The 25,046-nt window shown below is 38.5% G+C and overlaps 1 protein-coding gene across 1 annotated transcript in view; it reads right to left on the bottom strand.

Moving 5' to 3' along the window:
- pou6f2 (POU class 6 homeobox 2) overlaps positions 1-25,046 on the bottom strand; it is a 100,285-nt gene that overhangs the window by 43,340 nt on the left and 31,899 nt on the right. Inside the window, exons 3-4 of the mRNA XM_036522779.1 lie at positions 24,768-24,996; positions 3,327-3,670 (exon numbers count right to left, since the gene is read on the bottom strand). Coding sequence (XP_036378672.1) covers positions 3,327-3,670; positions 24,768-24,996 — 573 coding nt within the window. The remainder of the gene's footprint in view (positions 1-3,326; positions 3,671-24,767; positions 24,997-25,046) is intronic.

The following is a 25,046-nucleotide window of genomic DNA, read 5'->3' on the forward strand; positions in this document are numbered from 1 at the left end:
CCAGGCAGCCTCCTCCAGAAATGAAATAGGGGTATATAAAAAAAATTATCATCATTACAAAATGACAGCCAGACAGACAGAGGTGGAGAGATGGATAGACGGACTATCAAGGAGACAAAGAGGCAAACTGGTAGATGGAAACATGGAGGGTGTTTATACAGTGTTTGTAGAATAACATGGAGTGTTCCCTGCTAAATATCCCTTTTCCTGCACAGAAATATGACAAAGTATGTTTGTACTGTCCTTCTCTTGCAGCATTACATGTGGATGTGTTATTTAAATCCAATATTTAATGTAATCACAAAGTAAGCTTGATCCTAATGTCAACATTGAATTTTAATACACAGCAGAGTACTTTAAGAACAACCACTATCCAATATTTCTCAATTTCATATTAACTTTTCTTCATCAAGCAAACTAGAAGATCAATTAAATGGCCGGCTTTTAAACACTATTCTCCATTTATTGCAGAAGTAGCTAATAATAAACAGAATATCACTCTTGAAAATGATATCGGTCATTTATATGGCTGACTATAATTTTTAAAAGCCAAAAAGCCAATATTTTAAAGACAACTAAAACAAATGTGAACTACATTTGTTTCCATTGGGCTTGTCACTGTTTTTCCCACATCAGACCAAGAGATTGTCTTCAGGACTGTTGAAACACATCCAGCAGGAGAGTAGCAGCCTTAGCAAGGTAGTGTTAGTAATGGCATATCACTTGCTGATGGTAGTTTAGACAATTAATCCTGCCTGAGATGCCTTGAAATGTCTAAAAATAAAAAATGAAAAGTGGCCTAAAGTATGATACTATAATAACAGGTTAGCTGCTTTGGAATGAGCTACCATATAGTCATTCTCATGGCAGTCATGACAAGTTCACTAACCAGTATTAGCTGCTGATAGGCTTTCACAACCCTGCCCTACTGACCTACATCTACATTTCCGTTCTGTCACTTAGCAGATGCTCTTTTCCAGAGCGACAAACAAGATGTGAGCACATTTAATTTTCATTTACATCCAGTAGATGGTCCTATCCAGAGCAACTCCCAAAGTCAAGCACAAAGTGCATCTAACAAGTTTTTATGAGTCTGTGTGCAAAGAGGCAGAGAGATAAGGCTGTCACTTCAGCACAGACACACCCAATAAATGCCATGGTCATTTAAGCTAAGAGGGGGAAGCCTAAACTGCTGACTGACTACACTTGCAGTTAAAATGCACCAGCAAAACTAGCCATGGCAAAAAAAAAAGAATAAATAAAAAAATAATAACAATCATGTGATCGCTATACAATACTACATGAATCCTTGCAGTGCTTAGCAACACACTGTAAAAATACAACACAGTTTAACACAATAACAAGATATAAAAGTGGTACTGAGACTTGGATTGGCTCTTTAATTTCAAAATTCTATAGCACAGCAAAAAAACTAAAAGTGGCCACTTTGAAGGTGTTATTATATTGTATATTATAAGGGTTTGACTTGGAATAATTGCATTGTTTAGTTTTGCTGCACTCATCCAGCACTTGATATTTCAAGCTATTAAGTACATTTCAATGTTTTACCTCGGTCTAAAGTTAAAAGAGGCCAGTCATGTTCCCAGGTTTCTGGTTCCTGGGCAAGAACAGCAGTCTGGAAAATGGGCCGTGGAATACACTGAGCACAGGAGGAATGGAATCCACAACTGTACAAGTTGTAACACACTGTTGATTGACATCCCTCCATATTTGCATAAATAACCTTTCTCTACAACAGTAATACGACATATGTCAGATTTTATGTTTTGTAACAATATTTTTCTACAAGGGCACTGCTGAAAATTCTATATGTCTGTGAATTGTTGTTAGGCCAATTATTAATTTGTGTTAAAATGAAAACATAATTGTTATCATAGAATCATTTCTTTTTTACGACAAAATTACAATTTCTGATGCACAGATGCTCATGCCATGTCTCTAAAGCATTAAATACAAATTTGAGGAACAGATCAGATTAAGGCGCAACACCAATCCAAAAGAGATTAGCCTTCACAAAGTACTTCTGCTTTATATATTAAGAGGACCTGACATCTTCAATGAAAAATTTAGTGTGCACAGATATAATTTTGGGCACAGACACATATCTCAAACATTATGATAAAGCAGATCCTAATTAGGTTTCATGCCTTCATAACACAAGGGGGCATCTAGGATATCATGATCCAGAAGGCAATATATGGCTTTCATTCATTTTATTTATGTCTGAAGCTGTCTTCAGCAGGAGGAGAATCACCCAAACTACCCGCATTCTATTTCAGTTCCTTTCCAAGGACATGACAGCAGATGAGTGCCTTTTCCTCAAACAATATTTGTAATATCGCAGATTTCTCCAAACAAATTCAATCATCATTTTGAATTATTGCCTCCTTTTTTGACAATTGTTCCAGGCCTGGCTTCTCCTAAACTAATATTTCCCTAGACAGATAGTGAATAATGTAAAAGGATGAGGCCTTTAACTGAAAGTTTCAAAATATTCAGGCAATGAAATTCAACCTGTCTCTTTCAATTATCCCCATACCACCCCTTCCTGAGCAGCAGTGTACAGCATCAAGACAATCCACTTGTGCATGTTTGCCTGAGAGTGCAGCCCCAACATCAACAATGGTACTGAACACCACATCATTTGGAGGGCGGATTTCGGTGCCCTTGTCCACAGTGGCAGAGATAATAATCTTCCATGTTTGCATAACTTCCCCTGCGAACTGTTTTATTCATCTGTCATTCAGACTTCATAACTCTGACACTGCTCCCACTGGTCCCAAGCTGAAAACAATCTGCACCTTTCAGTGGACACATTTGGACTGAGGGACCATAAATGATTCTATATATTTTATGTCAATATGTTTTTATTCTATTTCTAGCTTACACTATACATTCATTAAACCTTCAATATATCTCTAAATATTCATATTGTATATAATCATGTAAATTTCTTTAACAGTTTCATTTACACTCATCAAAAGGGAAACTATTATGAAGAGAATATGAAATGTCTTCATGCCTCTTTTAATGTGTTACTCTGTGTTCATCCCACATTTACAATTTGCAGCAAAATATCCCACACCTTTTTAGCAAAGGAGTTGTGGACAACATGTCATTTAAATGCACCATCAGTATTTCTTTTGGCTAGCTTGTCATGATGGCGTTGCTAGACTAAAGCCCTCCAAGCTTACCCGTGTAGTCTTATGAAGTCAAGTAAAAACACACCCTGTGCAGACATAGCCCTTTCTGTGTTTTGCTGTAGCACTAAAGCTACTGTGGCACATGTCCACCAGCAATCTTACCTGGAGAGGATTTGGAGACGTGACTGGGCTGGGCAGGCTGTGAGCTGGTGAGTGGTTCTGCTTGTGGGTGGGTGAGGTGGCTCCTGGCAGTGACTGCAGAGGCTGTGCGGGGCCGTGGGAGGAGGACGAGGAAGAGGAGGAAGTGGAGGAAGAAGTAGAGGATGAAGAGGAGTGCTGCTGGCTGGATAGAGCCTGCTGTTGCTGGGATGCCAGCTGATTATGGGAGTGAGAGTGCCCTGGATGCTGCTGTTGCTGCTGCTGCTGTTGGTGCTGTTGCTGTTGCTGGTGTTGCAGTTGCTGTAGCTGCTGCAGGTGCTGGAGCTGTGAGTTCAGGGATGAGGTAGCTGCCACGGGAGGAGAGGGACATGTGGTAAAATAAGCATGACACCATACTACAATATTCAGTCTGGCAACTTCTCCTTTGAAATGCAGCTGGACAAAAGTTAAAACCTAAAAAAGGAGTAAAAAATTATGCAAAAATGATGAGCCTCGTTCCTTGATTTGATCTGCCAAATTCTTGTACACATTCCAAGAAAGGAGTTGCTCTAACACATCAGATTTTACTCTTACAGAATCAATGGAATAATAAAAAAGTAATTTAAATCAATGATAACATTGCTTTTGTTTCAAAACTTAGAACAACACATGGCCATGCCCTTACTCCTGCCACTGGGGCTGGCTGGAGGGAATTGTGGGTGAGAAGTAAGCACAGTCATGCAGAGAGGCAGCTGAATGAGACTTCAAGGTTAAGTCATGGAAGAGCTGATCAACAATTCTGTCAGCACTCCAAAGTTTGTGGTGTCATCTTGCTACAGCACCACATTAAAAATGGCCAGCCTTGACAGAACTTATCAGTAGGTAAAGCAACCTGGCTGCCTGATCTGAGGCAGCTGCAGAGTGAATTATACTGCACACGTTTCACAGCTAACTTCACATGGACAAAGATGGCGGAGGGGGGGACATCAGCGTCCAACCCGAAAACGAGTACTCCGTAATTAGGAACATATTAGGCTCTGATGATAGTAAAGATGTCAAAGACAGCCTGGAAGTGTGACCTGTTCTTCTGTGCATCTATAGGGTGTTCCTTTGCTTGTCTGGATGGGACCAGGGGATGGTTTTGATCTAAACTTGGACCTGCATACTATTGAATCACTGTACACCAAATATGATCTTTCAATGAGAGATAAATATGATGATTGAGGTGACAATTTTTACAGTGACTCCCCCTTACATTCTTGTAATCCAGCCAAGATTCACTTTCTAGCTGAGTGACTCATTCCTGCACATGCATCTTCCTGAAAGACTCAACAGGGTTGTTACTGAGGCTGTCTAAAAAGCAGGTGAGACAGATGGTTGGCTTCACTATGGGCCTGTGGGACAATTACATTACATTACATTACATGCATTTAGCAGATCCTCTCATCCAAAGCAACTTCCAGCACAATAGAGCATAACTGTATCCATTCAAGTTAGATGAGCAACAGTGTTAGATCAGGCTAACAACACTCTCAGACCAATGAGTGTGAGCATAACACCATTCATTGATTCCGCTGTGCTAACCTCTGTGGGGAGTTTATTCCACTACTGAGGGACCTTTGTCATGATTTCTCCCTGCCTGTGTGCACACATGTCCACACTGTGACAGGAATTAGGTTGAAGTTTTAAACCACTCAACCAGTCATTAGATAATGATAATAATTGTAACAGCAACAAAATCAATACTACCAGAACTACAATGACCATTACTACCACTAAGGACAAACAAAAGATAATAACTGGGTTTATAGAGCTCCACACCTCTTGATCAAGTGGCAGAACAAGCAGCAGAATAAATGACTCTTACGACATGTCTTAAAACACAAAATGTGCATCAATATTGATATATTTTAGTCAATTGCACAGCACGGGTTTTTATTAGTCAAATTACTTAACCTTTTCATTGCTATAAGCAGAGAGCTTCAGACAACTACAAGGATATCAGATAAAACTCTAAAAAATTAATTCTAAAAGAACCAGTTAATGTGGTTCACTCTGAAGGTGATTGAAAATGCTACATTATAAGGTTAGAACCGTTTTTTTCCAACACAAATGGGGAGAATTTGTATGTTTACCTGGAATGAATAGTTACTTTATAAACTTCAGAGTAACTTCATCTATTTTTTTTCACTTCATGCAGGGTCAAGATGCCACAGCAATGAACATCACACTGCAAGAGCAGACGAGCGGCAGATCGGGCAGATGATACACATGCTTTGGCCATTCCTACCCAAGGCCCTTGATCTCGTTGTTTTATAGTTTTCCTCACAAACGTCTTGCAGGCTTTTCCAACTCTGCATGTTTACACTCTGACAGCTACTACTAATTTTGGCAAAACAACCCTTAGAGGAATGAACAATATCATTACTGAATAATAACAACAACAACAATAATGAAACATTCTTAAAAAAATAGAAGAGATAAAGAAGACATCAATTATTTCTTCACCAGTGGTGGTGGGGTCTGTAATGCTTCAACTGGAGCACAAGAGCATTTTATAGAAGAGGTCTGCAGATACACACCAGCCCCGTCCTAAACTCTGAGCAGCAAAAATCACAATGAAGAAGACAAAGCCTGTTAACCAGTAAACAGCACATTTTTACATTTCTTCTACCTCCTGACACATTGACACCGCTCTTGTACCATGGCATGAATTATATATAATCTGTGCTCGTAAGCCAAGGGTTCAATTCTCACTTGAAATGCTAGGGCAACTTGTCTCACAAGCTCTGACAGGACTAGCTGTTCATTTTTCTTGCAAGTGGACCAAAAGAAGACACAGACTAGTGTTAAAGGGGAAAATAGAAAGAAAGAAAAGAAAGGGGAGAATAACAAAACAAAAGGAATGTTCTGTCAGAAAATTATCTAAACCAGAGGAAGATCAAAGCTGATTTGAGAGTTTCCTCCAGCACCGATTGTAAGGCCAAAGAAGAAGAGGAACAATAAAAGAAAATGAAGAAAGGGAAACACATTCAAGGGGAATAACTATGAAGCCCCAAGTGGGCTTATTATATGGCTACACTGCAGGTAACTATATTCTTTATCGGTGATGCTTTATAAATTCTGTCATCTTGTTAAGACTGTCAAGGGCACTGACCTCCTCTTTCCCACTAACAAGGCAGGCAACTTTATCACACACACTCTTTTGACCAATGTTCTTGGCTCGCTGTGGTTGAGCAAGGAATCTGGCAGCTCACTCTTAACTAATTGTTTTCTCCGCCTTCTGCAAACAGATGAGAGAATGAAGAACAGAGGGAGGCTCAGAGGAGAAAAGGATGAAGGAGAGAGTGTTATGCACTCCCTCAATGCTTATTATTTGCCCTTCCTTTTCTGGTTACATGGCAGTCAGATTAACATGTTAAGTCTTCCACCTGCAAGATAATAACAGCACACTGAATCAGAGCTTACCTCCTCCCCAAAGAACATCATAGAAGGCAAGCCACTTAAGTCCCTGCAAGATCCCTATTGCTGCAGAGCTGGCATTGTTATTTACTATGGGCCATTGTGCAGAGTCTGATTTAAATAGCACACAGAATGTTCCAATGCACAATAAAAGGAAAAGATTGAGGAGTGCTGAAAACTGGATTCAGAACTCAAGCAAGAAAAGGGAGCTGAAATTGATTTGATCCAATTGATTGTTAAATGCTGTCGCATATCTTGTTTTTTTCTTTTCACAAATTTTGGATTTGGCTATAATGCATCAAGAAAGTACCAAAGAGTTTTGGGATTGATTTGAAAGGCTTGTGTCACCTTGCTAAGCATATAGCTTTCCTCATATAATTCCCCTTCAACTCAACTCTGTGAGTTCTGTAAACACAGTGGGGATGTTTTTGCTTTAACCAAGGACTTCATTAATCTTCCTGGCCCTTGTATTTTAAAACAGCCGGCCTGTAAAACTCTGAAATCAAACGTGAACGGCACAGCTATAATTTTTTATGAAGTATCAGGAGTGATTGATTGTCAGAGGTCAAAAGGCAAGGTCAAGCCTGGCTCATTTGTCAGATAAATGTCATTTTTATTTTCTATGTCATGGAGAAACTGAGGGAAAGAACTGCATCTCCTTCTTCATTATTGGAAGCCTGGCTTCAAACCCTGCCGTGCTGTACTAATCCAACCCTACCTTATGTCTTTCTTTTATCTCAAACCAAAATTTGATTTCTCTGTGCTGGATTTTGTTCATGTGCATTTTTATGTGCCAATGCTCTTGTATGGATAGTGAACTATAATCTGACCCTTATCTACTTTATTATATAATATATTCATATATTAATGAACAAGTATTTGTGAGCTGTCATGTACACACACCAAAAACTGCATTTATAATAATAATCAATAGATTAACATCATATAATGTAGATTCCCCTTAGTCATGACAACATGTCATTCATCCTCTGCATAAAATGGGCATTTGTTATACAGATGGAGCAGTTACATTGTTGCTTTTGAAAGATACCATTACCTCCTGTGCTTCCAAGTTTAGTGTTTAGTTCAGGGACTAGATGGACTCTAACTCAGAACAACAACAAATATTAATAATAATAACAATAAATAACAATAAAACAACAACAACAACAACAATAATAATAATAAAATAATAATAATAATACATTAGCAAATAATTACAAGTGATTCAAATACATGAATTTAGAATTAAATGAGCTGTACAGCAGTGTTATTTGTAATTATAGTGTATTTTTTAGCTTGCAATGAATGATTATGAACATTACTTTAAAAATCTATGAAATATGTCAGACATGTACAGGCTTATTCCAGAAGCCCAGGGGTATGGTGCTAATGAGACACTTTGATAGCACTGTTAAAATCAACTTGAAGTGTCACTTTCAAAAATTCATTATATATCAGTGGCATACCAAAGATGTCCCAATGTACTGACACCACATGTAAACTGCTAGCATTTTGCCATAAATGTGATCGTTAATAATATTTGCATGAGCATATTAGCACAATTGCTACAATTCTAGCATAACTATTATTATTGTTTGTATAATTAAGTAACAACATTAATATTCTATGATTGTTACCACTACTTGTATATTCAGCTGATTTCTAACATATTGTCAGTAATTTTACTGATAATATGATCATTTTAATTTTACTATCAGTGATAATTATGAACATTTTAACATGATTGCTAACATTATTATCACAGATACCATTCTTAACAATATTAACAATATTAATGTTTAAATACAATTGTTAGCATTATGTATATTTTGTGCTCATATAATCAATAATTACATGAACACATACACTTGTCAGCCATGACTTCTTTTACAAGGTCATTACATTGAGTCCCACTAAAAGATGTGTTGAATCCTATATGAATTGCCAAGTGTACTATATCATAAAGGAATTATCTTTGCATATAATTAGAAATATATGTGAAGATTTAGAAACTTATTTTCTGCTCACAGGAGTCTTTGCTTTTGCTTGCCCTCTGCTCATTGCTGTTTTTATTTGTTTTAATCTGTACACAATATTTATAATAACAGTACAGTTTATGCATGCTATTTACAACTGCCTTGTGCATTGATTATTTTTTTATTTATGACATTTATAATTTTCTCTAAACATTGTCAGGTGTCCAACCCCCATCTGCACATGTAAGTACTTTGTTCAACAATTGTGTACACTGTATGCATAAATTGTATTTTGCATAAATTGTATTAAAATGTTCACTTATGTTTACAAAGGCTCCTGCCAAACCCATAACTAAAAGGGAAAAAAAAATTGTTATAAAATTTTCTGTAAACATTGGGTACTAACCAGTTACTAGGAGTAGGAATCCATTTGAGGAACTGGTAACTGGTAAAGAGTAAATGGCTGCTGAAATTCAGCTAAAGTAGTCAGCTACTGCATTCATAGAGATACTCTTCAGCAACATATTCAGAGTGTTTTTTTTTTCTATATGAGCCATCCATTTTTAGCCCTTTAAAAAGTTTAGGATCGCACTCCTTATGTCATCCTTAAGACGTCCTCAAGATGTCTATGCTAGCTATGTTACATAAACTTTATTACTATTACATTAGTGCATTTCAAGGCAAACTACGCTAGCACCTTTTCAATACATAATGCATGCATTAGCCTTACTGTGCAATGTAGTTTTGTGGTTGTATTGAATGTGATTGATATAAGACTAATGACCATGTCGATAATTGAAAACATCCACTGACCGCTGGCTCGACACATCTTAGAAACTTATGCAAAAACATTCTTTCTATTGCCTTCATGCAGTACATTTCACTTTTGAAATTTTACAGGTCGTGAACTAAAAGATCTGTTATGTGGCATGCTGGTGGGTAAAAGGGCTTAGTATGTCAGAATGTCAGAACTATATTTCTAGCTGTAAAAAATGTGTAATACACTTCCATGAGTTATAGAGTGACCCTTATAGAGTTGATATAAAAATGACACTTACAAAATAAAATGACTGACCAAAGTTCCTTCTTCCCAGGAGTTCAGAGACAGCTGTAGACCACAGATCTACCACACTATTCTGTCTTTGAGCTCCCAAGAACACATACTTGGGATGCAAGCACAGCCAGGAGTTAGGGTCAATTCCATTGTCAATTCAGTCATTGTGGGAAAAAAACTGAAATTTATTCAAGACTTGCAAATTGCCTATCATTTTCTGTGAAGATCTGAAATAATTGAATTTAAATTAATTCCCTGAATTGACAGTATTGGAATGGAAGTGACCCCTACTCTGCAATGTAGTCGGGAAGTAGACAATTAAGCACTATGGGGTTGTGACCAATCAGGATGCATTTCAACCTATTTTTCAGGTTTCCTAAGTGGTGAGAAGAATGGTATATTTCTGGATTAATGTGTGTATTTCTTTAATTTCTCATGTGTTTAGTGCACATACATCCAGATTCCAGACCAGACCTCACAGGTTTCAGCAGCACTGATTTTTAGCACTACCACTGGACATTACACAAATGTCTCAAGCAAAGATTTAATAAATGAGATCAGCTTCCTTAAAACAGTTTAGTAATGTCATGCTAATGTGCCCAGTGGAGAAGGTCACAATCAGTACAAAATAGTGAATAAAATGTTTTATTTGTGCCAGCAATAACAATTCAATAACAAGGGCCAGTTAATTAATCAAATTATTAAACTGCCAATTATTTCCAAAGTATTTATTAAAGGCACAACTTCCTTTAAACTTGCATAAACTGCCATACTCATTGTCAAGAGCTGCTCTGTAAAAATACATGACAGCACCAGCTTGGCCTTCTCATAAACCCTGAAAGATTGATTTTTACTGCTCATACCAATCATATGAATAATGTTGAAAAATTAATTTAACAAATTATGTGTGGTACAGCTTTCTTGAAGACTTGCATGTATATACCCCTATGAAGTGTAACCAAGTAGTTACACAATAGTAAAAGTGTGCATTAGCAACTAATAATGAGATATTGGCCATCTGATAGGATTATTCATATGCCTTCAATGACATTAATAACTCATCAATATTCAGTATTATTCATGTATGTTTTAGAGTTTTACATATAAAACTCTATAAATGAACCATTACTGAAAATAATCACTGCTGAAAGTTATTAAATTAATTCCTGGTAACCAACAATATGATCAACTAGCTAATGATTTTAGACAACATTTTTAAAACACGTGGATAAATGTTCAACTTATTCATTTCTGATGACATTATTAGTTATTATGTTATGGATTGCCACTGTTCCCATTCATTGCTTGTATGAAAGGGGAAAAACAACAGAGAGAAGTAGACTGTGCATGTAACTCTCATAAATAGACTTAAATAAAGCTAAAGACAATGAGATGATTTATATTTTCAATGCTGCAAGAAATTTCAACAGATTGAATGATATATATCATTAGTTATTTACATTTACATTTATTCATTTGGCAGACGCTTTTATCCAAAGCGACTTACATAGGTTACAGTTCTTTACAATGTTATCCATTTATACAGCTGGATATTTACTGAGGCAATTGTGGGTGAAGTACCTTGCCCAAGGGTACAGCAGCAGTGTCCCAGGGGGGATCGAACCAGCAACCTTTCGGTTACAAGTCCTGCTCCTTAACCACTATGCTACACTGCTGCCCTCTGACAGAATATGTAAATATCCATTTTTTTATTCCTTTTTGTACAAATTTGGCACAATTAGGTTAATAAAGGCCAATACAAAACTGCCAATCTGACTGATGTTGAGAATCTACGGTACTTTGACAGTTGATGACATGCGCTAGGCTTTACACGCTTTTAATTAATTGCTCGCTGATATTTACTTACTTTACCATTGATAGCCTGAGCAAACCACAGCTGTGTTTGCCTTAGACTGTTTTCATCTGCAGGGAAGCATTTGGTCATTGAGCTTTTTAAGATGACCAGACTCTTCATTGCTCATGCAGGGCTCGCTGAGACTCCCGCGGGTACCTCAGACGGCCAGACCCAAAGTCCCAAAGGGTTAATGCCCATGACTGCTCTAAAATGGAGTCAATAAAAAGAGTTCCTCCCGCTCACCCTGTGAGAACCTGTAATTAATTTCAGCTTTGGTGTTCAGTTGTCAGCTGCAGCTGGTGGTGTATGTAACCTCTGTGCACCGCACTTCATTAATTTGCACGGGCACCTTACCCCCCAGTTCATTTAGACCAGCACAGGGCCTTGGGATTTTGCCTTAAGCCTTTTAAAATGGTTCTAATTGATGACTGTTTACTGAAGCTTAATGTAATGGATTTATGCCCTGATTAAAATTGGGAGATTTCTCTGATTGCTCTACAGAAGGAGAAGCTGCAGGCACGCACAGCTCTGGCGATCCCTGTTCAGCATGATTACTGACTCCCCGCCCCTTCACCTTCTCGCATTAGCATTTATTTTTTTCTGTTAATAAATTTTGGATGGAGGCATTCAACAATGAGAGGTCACTTCAGCTGACACCTTCAGTTCAGTTTCTTGCCTCACAGGTTTCAGCAAACATACTAGAGCATTAAAAACCTAGAAATAGAATTGCATACTTCATGTGGAAAATTTCCTATGACTTTCAGCAGTTGCTATGGAATCCTTCAGTTTGACATTCGTTTCATCGAGATTTAAGGTTTAGAGGATCTGGGTACACCAACAGTGGAGAAAAAAATAACATACAGCATCGTTAGCTCCTGGATTTTTTCCATAGCCATAAATGATGGATGTATTCATATCAGCAGTGGCCAGTGGGAACATCAGCTGCGTGAAAGGCAGACCTGAAAGAAGCACCCAGATAGTGCCCTCTGTTGTTGCCATTTACGCCTCTTCCTCTGTGTGTCTTCCATACCTCACAGCTGTTTTTATTTCCAAACCAACATACTGCTTGCTATCCAGCAGCCACCTTTTACCAACACGCTGACGCAATATCAGAGCTCCCTACAGCTGGAATGCGAAAATGCAGCTACAGTGTTCTGAAACAAGCCACAGAAAGTAGGTTGCCACAGTGGCAAGGGAGCAAGCTTGTCACTTGTCCATGGCCTGAGGAGTGAGGGGGTGTCTGGGGGAATAAAATTGCATGCAGTTACGCACCACCACATGGCTTCCCTACAAACTCACCAAGCACATGACGAAAAACAGACACCTTAAACCTCCAAGACTTATTGTATCAGCTCTATTAAGAATCACATGGCATTCACTTGTCAACACTTATACAAAAGATTATGTTACATACACACTTCAGTACAAGATGTATTTATGTTCAATCATATAAGAGAGGAATAGAGGAGAATATGATCACCTTAAGTATTTATTTTTGAGGTGCACAACTGATAGGCAAAACTGAATAAACAAGTTAAAAGAAGTTCCCTCTTCAAGAGAGATTTGCGGGTAAAAACAGTTTTTCCAGGATAAAACACTGAACTCATAGGACTATTACCACTTGTCTCCTGCCCTATAGACAACAGTAAGGTTTCAGTGAACTGTCGGAGGGGCTTAGAGGGAACAAAATGGAAGTGGCAGAAATTAGAATTGAGTGGCCTTAGGGCCTAAAATGCAAGGCCTATCATTTGTTGGGATCTACGGATAAATCTTCAACTTTGCAATGCAAGATGCTATCAAATCGTGTTGTACAGTTCTTGCCTCAAGAGCGGATTTGAAAGTATCTGTACCACTCCACTCAAATTAGAAAGAAAAAAAGGTGGAAAAAAGGAAAAATAAGCCTGCACCGTGTGTCTTTGATGTTTCACGCATTAATTACCACACCCCCCTGAACAAAGATGGCAGGAGAGAAGAAACAGCAGGTGAAGCTGAGATGAAAATGATATTTTGGTGGCACCATGTTAATGTTGATGCCTTTTGTCCTTCAAGTCAGAGTGGCGGTAAGGTCTAGAGTCTGTGGCTTGACCGGGCAAGGTTATTATACAGTCTTCATGTTCACATCATGTGTCATCAGACCAAAGCTGAGGCTGTGAGTAAAAGCCTCATGCAAAATTTATGCTTATATGGCTGTTTCAGTGGGTGGAAAAATCAATACTGCAGGCTTGATGCACAGAAATGACTGAGTGCTCCCTGACTGACACTAAAAGCACCAGGAGATTGAGGGGGCTACATTTGCTTCTCAAGAAATGGAGTGTATTAGAGCTCTTATAATAGTCTGCTCACCTTGTATTAGCCATTCATTTGGGATTATTTTGATAACAGTTACAATTGTGGGGGTTTAAAGCAATTATGCTGTTACAGAAAAAGAAAAACTACGGCACCAGATGAAGAAAACTGCCAATAATTTAAGTCCCTTTGAGATGGAATCTTTCATTTCATATCCCTGCAGTGGCTTTAATTGTTTAGCCAAGGCAGCAGGTGAAGGAGGTGAAAGATCCAGCCTCAGCTCACTCAGTTACAACTGAAATGATTTAAGTTAATGAAAAGACAATGTCGGCATGATGAGAACAACAGAGAGGCTTTTGTTCTGTCTCTTTTAGATATGCTTTTGAAAACTTACCACAGATCTACAGAGTGTATTCTAAGGAGCATTATAAGTGAGAGAATTCAGTAGGATGAAATATATTCAAACAATGCACTTCATTCCTGCTTCCACCCTCACTCTTTAATTATTGTCTTTTGCTGTTTGGTAGGGATTGCGTTTCAACACACCATTTCTCACATGCCCACCGGCGCATGCTTGCCTGCCTCCACCACACATAGAGTTCTGAGTGAAGCATGATCCCTTATGATTGTTAATGCACTTTAATTCAGCATTACAGAGGGGAAACATAAATTGTGAACAAGCAAACATGCATAACACTGTGCTCGAAAATCACATCACATTGAAAATGGATTAGACACATAAAAATAGTCATGCAGAAAGTATATCACATATTCACAGCGTCTCACATAAGCACGTGTGTGTGCACTTTTTTTACAGCATACATTTCTGATTTTTTACAGGTGAAATTTTCTACCGGTTTAGCGGTTTCCTCCTGAATTGTATATGAGACATCTGAGTGTCTAAAACGATGTATGATAAATGAAGTAGCATGCTACTTATACGCTTATCATGTTCGCTGACTAGCAACAGGTTCAGCAAAGGCCACTGCCAGTAAATGAAATTTTCCACCAGGACAATATATCATCAGAAGAAATGTATGCATCCAAAACTTACAAGCCTTCTCCAGATGCGGACAAGGTGCAGAATGAGGAGAGGGAGAGAGGAAGGAAAAAAAGAAGAGAAGGCCTAGAGAGGATATTTGTTGAACCAGCTCTATTTTCATATCAGCTGAAGTCTGCCTTTTTAACTATTTCAGCTGCAGCTTTAAATTGAATGTGGAATAGCTAATTTCACAGTGAAATCCCTTCAAGATAAGTGGCTATCCTTTTACAGCGTGCGGTGATACATACAGTGTGCTCATGTAATGTGATTCCGGGCATGTGGAAAAAAATCTAATGTTGTTGTACCAGATTTTCCAAATTTTATATCCATCCATAGTGGTACATATTGGGAATATTCTGTGGTGATACCAATGGAGGTACCAGGGCTTATTAAGGACTCTATAAGTGTACAGAAAACAAGGACAAATCATATGTTACACTTCTCATTGATGAACAGCAATTTAGAATTAAGGGACATACCCTATTACTATACTTACAGACATGCTAGATGACATTCTTTTTAAGTATTTGCTGCTTGTTTTATGAAATGCACAGTAGAATATGTGAATGAAGCAATAAGAGTCAAATTAATTTATCACATAATTATTTATCAAGCATCTAAATGATTCAGGAAAATGGATCATTACTTTAATTACATGTATTGCTCTCGGTGTGTTGCATGCTTGTATACTGCATGAAGTTCAGAGGCAACTCAGAGGACATTTTTCAGCTTTTTAACATTTCTATGGAAATTCTGTTGAGCAGGAATTTCAAAAGAAGAAGAAATCTTATTGATATTTTTTAAAGAAATAAACCAAGCTCTCCTTTGTCCTTATTCACCAAGGCTATAGAACTGAGCTCAAACAAAAAAAAAGTCTAGGGTCTGGAACAGGTGGGCACAGACTACTTAAAATGAAAGAAATAAATTAACACAAAAAAGTGAGATGTGCTTAACACCAGCTCCTTGAGTCAGTGGTGAAATGGATCTTTTTCGCCGCATGCATGTGATTGCCGTGAGCCTCTTTGAGGTCTGTGGAGACGCTATCTAATCTATTCTAATCTAATTTGTGGTTAGTCTGGCAGGGTGTCTGTGGGGATCAAACCTCTCCCCTGGGTCCTTTTTGCCCTTCTGACATTCTGTCTGGAGGGGGCCAAAAATACAGTGACCCCTAATCCAAACTCCCAGAAAGCACAGCTATTAATTAGGGTGATTAGGAACCGGCCTACAATTACAACCACAGATTCCTTTTAGCGTTTAGCGGGCCCTTCTCCACATGCTAATGGTACATTCTGAGGCCATTTGCTAGTGCAGGCTTTTGTTTCAGAGGAACAGAGTTGGAAAACAATACTTAATATTGACCTTTCGGGCTGCCTGGGGTAATGCATACTCCCAGCCCCTTCTCACTGTTTACCTGTACTTTCTGTATCTTCCTTGATCAATGAACCTTTTTGTGCTTTTGGTTTTAGTTGACCATTGTGTATTGGGAATGATTCATTTACAGGGAGTGAACTCTCTCAAATATCAAATAATTATCACACACACCCTCTGCAGATTGAAAATGTACATAAACCAAACAAGTTCATTAATGTGTGCAGATTTTAGGTATGAATGAAATGAAATGCCACTTTCACATTGCCAAATTTCAAAAAAGATCAGGAGGATATCACACACACACACACATATACACATTATCATCTATTCTTGTGTTTTTTATGTCTGTTGTTCTATTGTTTTATTATTGCTTTATGAAAGGCTGCCAACTATTAATTTTATAGACATAACAGGCTAAAATATGTACTCATTCATGTTTATACAGTCCTGTATTTTGTACATCTTAAACCCATACAGTAAATACTTCCACAACCCAGGTCTAAAAAAAAGCTGTCTTTGAAAGAGGAATGCATTTGTATCCATATGAATGCAAAGCTCTTCCCGTAACAGCCTGGACTAAAAGGTTGAATGCATTCAACAACAACCTAAGTAATGCAATGAGTAATATTTAAGGAAAGTGGAGAAAAAGGATACAGACTTCTGAACACAATCCCATATTGTAGGTAATCTGTGAGAACACCATTTTCATTTCAGTTCAGTCCTATAAAATTATCATTAACATTACAAATCATGCAGAACACAGATAAATGTAAAAATGTCACCCAGTTCTTCCAGATGGGAATTTCAGTTCCACTAGATCACCGTCTCTCTCACCACTCTCACCACTCTCCTCACCTTGTCTAATATTTCATTTACAAGATTTTGTAAGTTAATTTTCCTTCCACTGACCATGTAAATCACAAATCAATTTTCATTTTAAAAAGCTTGACTACAGATTGTTCCTGAAAGCTAAGGGAATATGCCTCAGTGAGCCCTGGACGTCCTTTCATGTGAGCAGCACATCTTTTTGAAACCTTTTTGGGGGATCAATAAAACAAGTAATTTAGCTTTGACTAAAATGTACAGAACAGCTAAGAAAGGGGTCCCTGAATTTTTGTTTGCATGGGTGACAACATCTGCATATCCTGTGGAGCTAAGGTGAATAAATCACAACACAGTAAATCCTATGAGGATAAAGGCAGATAAATTACAGCTTGCTGGAATATAATCCCTGAAAACCAGGTGAACTGCATGAAAGGTCTCACTAGGCTAATACTGTATGTACAGTACTGCTGCTTTACAAAGACACCACAAGATCTAGCAGAGTACAATTAAGCACATGGAGAAAGACCCTAGTGCATACCATAGAAGAAAGACACTTAGGAGACACACTGAGACATTTGGACACAACAAAATAACAAAACGCTCTTTTGAAAAACTACTATGTTTGAAAAGCTCTGAAGAGTAAAGAGAAGAGAGAATAGAGTTGCATAACAGTTCCTCAAAAAAATCAGTCATTTGAACAACTAAAAAAACATTAATTGCATTTTACAATAGCTATTGATGTGTTTTGCAACATAAAGGTTTATCCATCCATGTCTACAGTCATAAGCATGTTTATGGTTTCTTATTACATACGTTTGATTGAGCAATACAATGGCCATCGCCAATCTAATGCAATGTGGTCTGCAGTAAAGTGCAACTATACTTCAAGAGTTCAAGAATGAAAGCTAGCTAAAGCCAGGAAGAATCATGCCAAAGTTCTCATTCTCATGTAAGCACACATTTACACGTCTTGAGTTTGTTTATATTTGCCAAATGTCTCATTGTCATAGTGAAGACACAAGCCATGTCCCGCTACATTTAAGCAGACACAGCCATTTCCTATTATCATTATTATTGTCTTTTTCCACCCTGACCACAAGAATATCCTTTTTCGTTTGGGCAGGATGTAACAAGACAATTTACTCTCCTCTGACGGCTCAGCCTCTAACTGGAATGACAACAACACCAGCCAGGGAGATGCACACATCCAAATGTGACAGTGCTGGGATTTAGCAGGTTCACTCAAAGAAAAACAATGCCAGCAGAAATAATGCCATGGGATAAGATACAAGGAAGAAGTCTTCAAGGGTAAGTGTAGAACCATGACTAAAATCTGGGATCAGTACACCTCCTGTAAATGTAAATTTAAAAAACAAATGAATTTTCTTGATCCTTATGTAATGTAACTCATGGAGATACAGGTTCCTGCAGGTAAGGTGACAACCAATGATATTTGAATGATGTAATTCTATGAAATCAGTATCCTGATAAAGATAGGAATGGCTATCATCATTAACCCTTTTTGGGAACATGAGATTGTTAGACCGAACGTGAACTGTGGGCTTTGTGGGTTCTTGGGGATGATGGTGAGTAGTAAGGTGGAGCTCCCCTGCCTAAACCAGCACACTGGAAAGAGCCATCACCCAAAACTATAAAGAGAGAATTATTTGCATTTGAAGTCATAGGTGGCTATGCATGGATGTATAAGACACATACTGCTCTAAGTCAAGGTTTTTTCTCTCAGTTTGATGAAAGCGAAAATATAGTGTACAATGTAACAGATGCATACACACTATTACATACTATGTATACACTATGTTCATTTCAAAACGGCTGTTTCTGGCATTCTTTTAACCCTTTTACGCGTACGGTCACACCGGTGAGATTAGCCCTTTTGCGCACATAGTCAAACCGGTGTTATTAGGACACTAGATTGGAAAAATCAGGAGAAATTCTAGCTAGCATTAGCTTTGAGGAAACAGTGACTTAAGGTTACAAAGTATAGCAAATGTGGAAGTGAAAACTATGAGAAGCTTAATAATGCTAATCAAAACATAACGAACCATGTAACGTAACACGTGCGCTACATAGCATAAAATAAGTCACGCTGGGGGGCAGTTGGAAATATTTTGTAACTTACGTATGAGAGGGTTAAATCTCTATAGAGAGTTGTTTAATTAACAATTGCATCCATATCACTCAGATTACCAGTTTTTGGAATCAATTCGGGGGCATTGTCTAGTGATGTTTTGGTGTTTGAAAATAAGGCTTAAAATTATTACCAATAACTTAAAATATTACCATAACTCCTAATTTTTGAACAAGACTGTGGAATTTAGATATAAATGTGATATAAATGTGTGTGTGTTTGCACATGTGTATGTATATGTGTCTACAGAAGCGTGTGCATAACCATACATGTATGTGCTTTTGAATATGGCTGGGCTTTTTTCCACTGTCAGATTGGCATTCATCTGGCATGCTTCAAACCTGTGCTGGAGGTTGTACAGTGCTGTTTACTGAAGGCAAATAATAAACCACAGCTGGATATCAATGGTGTGAGAACAAGGATATGAAAATCCAGTCACTAGCGATGCTAGGATTGTCCGGTGAAGCTGGTTCAGCCAACTCTTCATCTCCACTGGCACCTCTCACTCTCAATTATTTGGCTGCTGTCACAACAAATCAATCAAATTACCTCGGCAAATCTTTGTGCTGGCACTCTCATCGTGAGGCTAGTTGCATTAACTTTGAAATGTATGGAGGTATATATTTTATCTCTATCATTTATTCAATTCAGCTTCAATTCAAACTCCCTAGTGAGATATCTTACAGCGCACTGAACTTAAATCATTAAATGCTGGCACAGAATACATATTGCCAAGAAAATTTCAAATTAAACTGCAAAGAGAGGCCTCTTTAATGTGTTGATATAGAACTGGAGCTGTTTATTTGGGGAATACAGGAATCTTGCTGCTCTTAATAAATCCTCATGGGCCAATGTGCTTTTTATAGTATCAGCTTTTGTTGTGTCTTTTTCTGTCTCTTTCTCTCCCTCTTTCTGATATATTTTATTATTTTTATATACTTGATTATATATTTTATCACTTGTGCCTGTTAATGCAGAACATCTCTCAGGCCAAAGAAGCAAACTAGCGAGGTCTGTGTCAACATCGTCCTTGATCACAGGAGAAATTACAGACAGAACTGAAACAGGTTAAAAACTCCCTTGCAAACACATCATGTTGTAGCGTAGATTAGTATTCTGTAATAGTTTACTTAAACATGAGGAAACCACATGGCATTCCCGTGTACTATAAACTGGTCTCTAAAGGCCCATTCTTTCTCGGGATGGCATCCGCCTGGTGGGAAGCAATTGAGTCAGATGTGTATTATGTAGCATGGAAATATTTTTATCTTCCCTCTGGAGCCTGTTCTCTGGTGCTGTAATGAGGAGCATGATTTCCATAATTTGTGTCATACCCCCTGCCTGCTACATGAATATGATGCAAGGGGAAGAGCATTCCTCTAACAGAAACATCATTCTGATTATTACTGACATGTGTACTCATTACTGTACAAAAGTGGGACAGCGGCTTTTATGTAGTTTCTGAAAGCGATTTTATGTTTCTTGAAGATGAATACAAAAGAACAAGGCTTTCACCTAACCATCAACCTTCAGAGCTGTGGAATTATGCTCAGTGCTGGGTTTGTGATGTAAGCAAATAAGACAGTCTGCACTTATGAATATTATGGGGCTTGAGGAGGCTTGAATAGACCTCCGTCTCGCATTACCTACCAGCAGTCTTACAACAACCCCGGACAAAAAGATATCCCATACTTGACCTTACTGTGCAAAAATTAGAAATGGAGAAAAACAGTAAGATGCTAAATTTAAAAAAAAGAGGGAGAAGAAGATAGGATGTTGAAATTATATTGTAATTAGTACATTGAACATATTACACATGCATTTGACATTAGCCATTATTTCTGAGGTTTTGTGATCTTCCACGCTGATGTCACTATTTTCATGAACTGCTGGTATAAGTGAATCTGGTATAAAAATGAACATACTGTCACTCAGTTCTTTACCAAACTGTAGAGACACCTTCATTGCTGTGTACACTGCAAAAAATAGTTAAATAAAATAATTAGAATAGAATAGAATATGAATAGAATATGAATAGAATTTACACACTGCAAAAAATAGCCCTTCAAAAATAATAAATAAAATAATTAATACAAGGTGTTTTTTGCTAGTAATAAGTGAAAAAAATCTGCCAATGGAACTAGTGGAAATACATTTGTTAAGATTTCTTGAAATTAGGTGTTATACGTAAGCATTTTTAAGATAAGGGATCTTAAAATTAGGTGGAAAAAAACTAATTTTGATCCATTTTTAACTGGTATTAGGAAGTGATTTTGTGTCATGCAGTTTAAAAACCTTCTGACTTGTCAAAAAGGCTTGCTTAATTTGATATACCACTCAAAGTAAGATGTTTTCAAGACAGTTTCACCAAACAAGATATTCAAGATGCACCGTCTAAAGTCCTTGTAGCTCAAGGAAATTTTGCTTGTTTGGTGACTGTGTCTTATATTGAGTGTAAAGAGATATTTTGACTTGAAAAGAGACAAATATGCTTGGTGAGATTTGGATTTTTTGCAGTGTAGAAGAATGGCAGCAAATTGTGGAAACTGTGGATTTTATTCACATGCTTTTCTGTATGCTAGTCTATTTTTAAATATCAGAGATTCATATGTGTGATATTAAATACGTTGTGTATTCTATTAAAGGTTATAAGCGATCATATGTCATAATGTCAGTTGTTTGTGTGTTTGGATATGCACAATCTTCATACAACACAGGATTGGAGTCCACAAAATACAACAAAGTCTGGGAAACTGCGCTTTCACTGGAAATGTGGGTTTTTTTACGTTTTATAGAACATGTTATGGAATTAATCTTCCTGACATATAACTAGTTAGCTTCAACACCCATGTTTGTCATGTTCACACTGAGATGTTGTAAGGTTTTATTTAGGCAACATCTCAAACTTTACGGCACAACCCAATCACAGTAACTGTTCCAGTTATTTATCACTACCCATAAAACTGCCTCACAACCGGAAACCTCATCTCTGCTCATTCATCTATGCATCTACAGTACTTTTTTTTGGTAAGAGAGACTGAGAAACTGAGCTCTTAAACTTCAGTGTGTGTGTGTCTGTGGAATTGAAGAGATAGAGGCCATACAGTGAGGATGAAACTGGCAAAAACAAGAAAAAGGGTGAAGGCAAAACAAAAACAAATTAAAGATTATGAGTCAGAATCTTGTTAGGCTCCTGAGAAGAACGTGAATTCTGGCTCATTGTTTAGTTACTAGGGATCTTTTCAATACTCCCTTCTCCTCTTTAGACCCTCCTCCCCTTGTCTCTCTCTCTCTCTCTCTCTCTCACACACACACACACACACACAAACACACACGCTTATTTGGCAGTCATTAGATGGGTCATTAAATTTAAACATGGCCATGCCTGGGATCTCTCCCTCATTACTTAGTCACACAGTATTTTCTGTCTGATCTGACATTAATTAGCTTGAAGCGTACGAGGGTGTAAAACACACTTGCTTCCGGGTCTTGTAATCAGCTTGGTGCTCTCCTGTGACAGTGGGGAGGGGGGATGCATTAAACTCCAGATTAATCAGGCCGGGGGCAGACCCCTGTGCTGGCAGGACGCACGGCAGAAGTGCTGCACCAGCAGGCTTCAGCAGACCAAGGCCTGATCGCCAGGGACAGGGGTGATGCAGAAACCCAGAGACGGGCCCCAGGGACAAAGACAAGACATTCGGCTTCACTTGGGACTTGTGTCACTTCCTCTCTCTGGAGCACTCCTCAACCCCTGATTCGTGGGAGGAAAGCATAAAGGAGTGTAGCAACCTGCCAATAACTGTGCACTACACACACCTTTACACCTGGTAGCATAGCATGGTGACAATTTTAGGATGGAAACCATTGATTGGAACCTTTTGAGCCCTGGCCAGTTTCACCTGACAACAAAATGTCAACTGCTTTGGGGTTCCCATGTGTCCATTGAAACAAAGGCATCATCTTTTTCACAGACAACACTACTCATAGCCAGTGGATAACCATTCAACTTCAATAAGAATAGCAGGGTGAACTGATTCCATTATCATCTAAAATGAAATGGTAAAGCGTTTATGTATTATGTATTACTATTTATAATAATATTATTATCTGTTGCTTTTGGGCGAGTGGGAAGACCTTCAACAGCGCATTAATGACAAAAAGAAAAATAAATTCTACAGGGGATAAATTGTGTTTTATGGATTACAGAAATAAGAAAAGGTCACGTAAGTGTATATTTACATCATTTGTCATTAAGCTAAATTGGCTGATAGACACATGCATCATCTACAAATACAGCACACCGACCAGCTCTGCCCCCGAAAGGAGGCACTGAGGTGGAAGAAGAAAGTGGAGCTCCGGATGTAAGAAGTTCTAAAAGTATGGCCTAGGCCTGGCAGGCATGTTAAGGAAGGCTAGGAGCTGCCACCACCACTGTGTATAATAACATCTAAATAGATGGGAGTGTTTATTAGCCCCCTCACCCAACACATGTTGGTATTTATGCTTGCTTTTCCACTAAGGTTTCACCACTGCATCCGCTGCGAGACTTCAAGAACCCCACCCAACCCCAAACCCCAACCCCAACCCCCCATCCTCTCAGCCACTTCTTTACATGCGCTTTTCAAATTTATACCCTGGCATTTCTTTTGCCTTAGCTTGCCCCCCCTCATCCAAGATTTATGACTGACAGGTTCCCATCGCTCAATCTAATGGTATAGAAGAGACAATATTTTAAACATTAAAATGAAAACCATTTACAACTATGATCAAAAGAGAACATTTGGGCATTAAAGTTTAAAAGGAGGAGTTAAGTACAGCCATGTGGACAGACAGGCAAGCAAAAAGAGGAGGAGGAGAGTACACTTTATGCAGAAAAAGAGACATAAAGTGCTCCTGTATGCTGGTGCAAAATACTGACCTATAATTAATATAGCTCTTCCTTTGCCCCCCTCAAAGCTGACAGGCTGTTTGAATCCATCTTTTTCACAGGGAATTTCAATGTGATGGAACTCACTGAAATGCTGACTTATCAGTTGCTTTTGTCAAGAGAAATATTCAGTAAGACTGTCAGTGCTCTGAACAGAAGGCCATGGGGATAAACCTTCTGTTGATCTGTATTTTGTCACACAATTATCCATGCCCACTGTCAACAGGACAAAAAAGCAACTATATTTTAATTGTGGGATTAGTTAAAGGAGAGCGTGCGTTAACGACCTTAAGCATAATGAAACTGATTTGTGCAACCTACCCAAAAAATAAAGTGCCTGTGTTGCTAAAAACAGAAGATTTGTGTGTGTGTGCATGTGTGCGTGCATGCATGTGTGTGTGTATGTGCATGCGTGCTTGCATGTGCGTGTGTGAGTGTGTGTGTGTGTGTGTGTGTGTGTGCGTGTGCGTGTGCGTGTGTATGTGCATGCGCCTGTGTGTGTGGGGTGGGCTTACCTTGCAGGTTCTGTAATGGTAGGGTCATGATGCCACCGGCCGCTGCTGCTGCCACCAGGCCCTGGATGTTGGTGAGGTTGGCGGTGGGGAGTGTGAGCACCAGGCCCTGCTGCCCACCCAGCTGGCCGGCCATGTTGAAGGGGATGAGAATGGGTTGGTTGAGGCCTGGAGTACCCCCAGGCATCACTCCTGCTACCGCAGATGCCAGCTGCTGTGCTGCCAATAGGGACTGCAAAAAAAAAAAAGACACATGAACAGGGCAGCTTGCCGTTTGCTCAA

The sequence above is a fragment of the Megalops cyprinoides genome, chromosome 2 (assembly GCF_013368585.1).
Source record: "Megalops cyprinoides isolate fMegCyp1 chromosome 2, fMegCyp1.pri, whole genome shotgun sequence".
Classification (NCBI taxonomy): Eukaryota; Metazoa; Chordata; class Actinopteri; order Elopiformes; family Megalopidae; genus Megalops; species Megalops cyprinoides.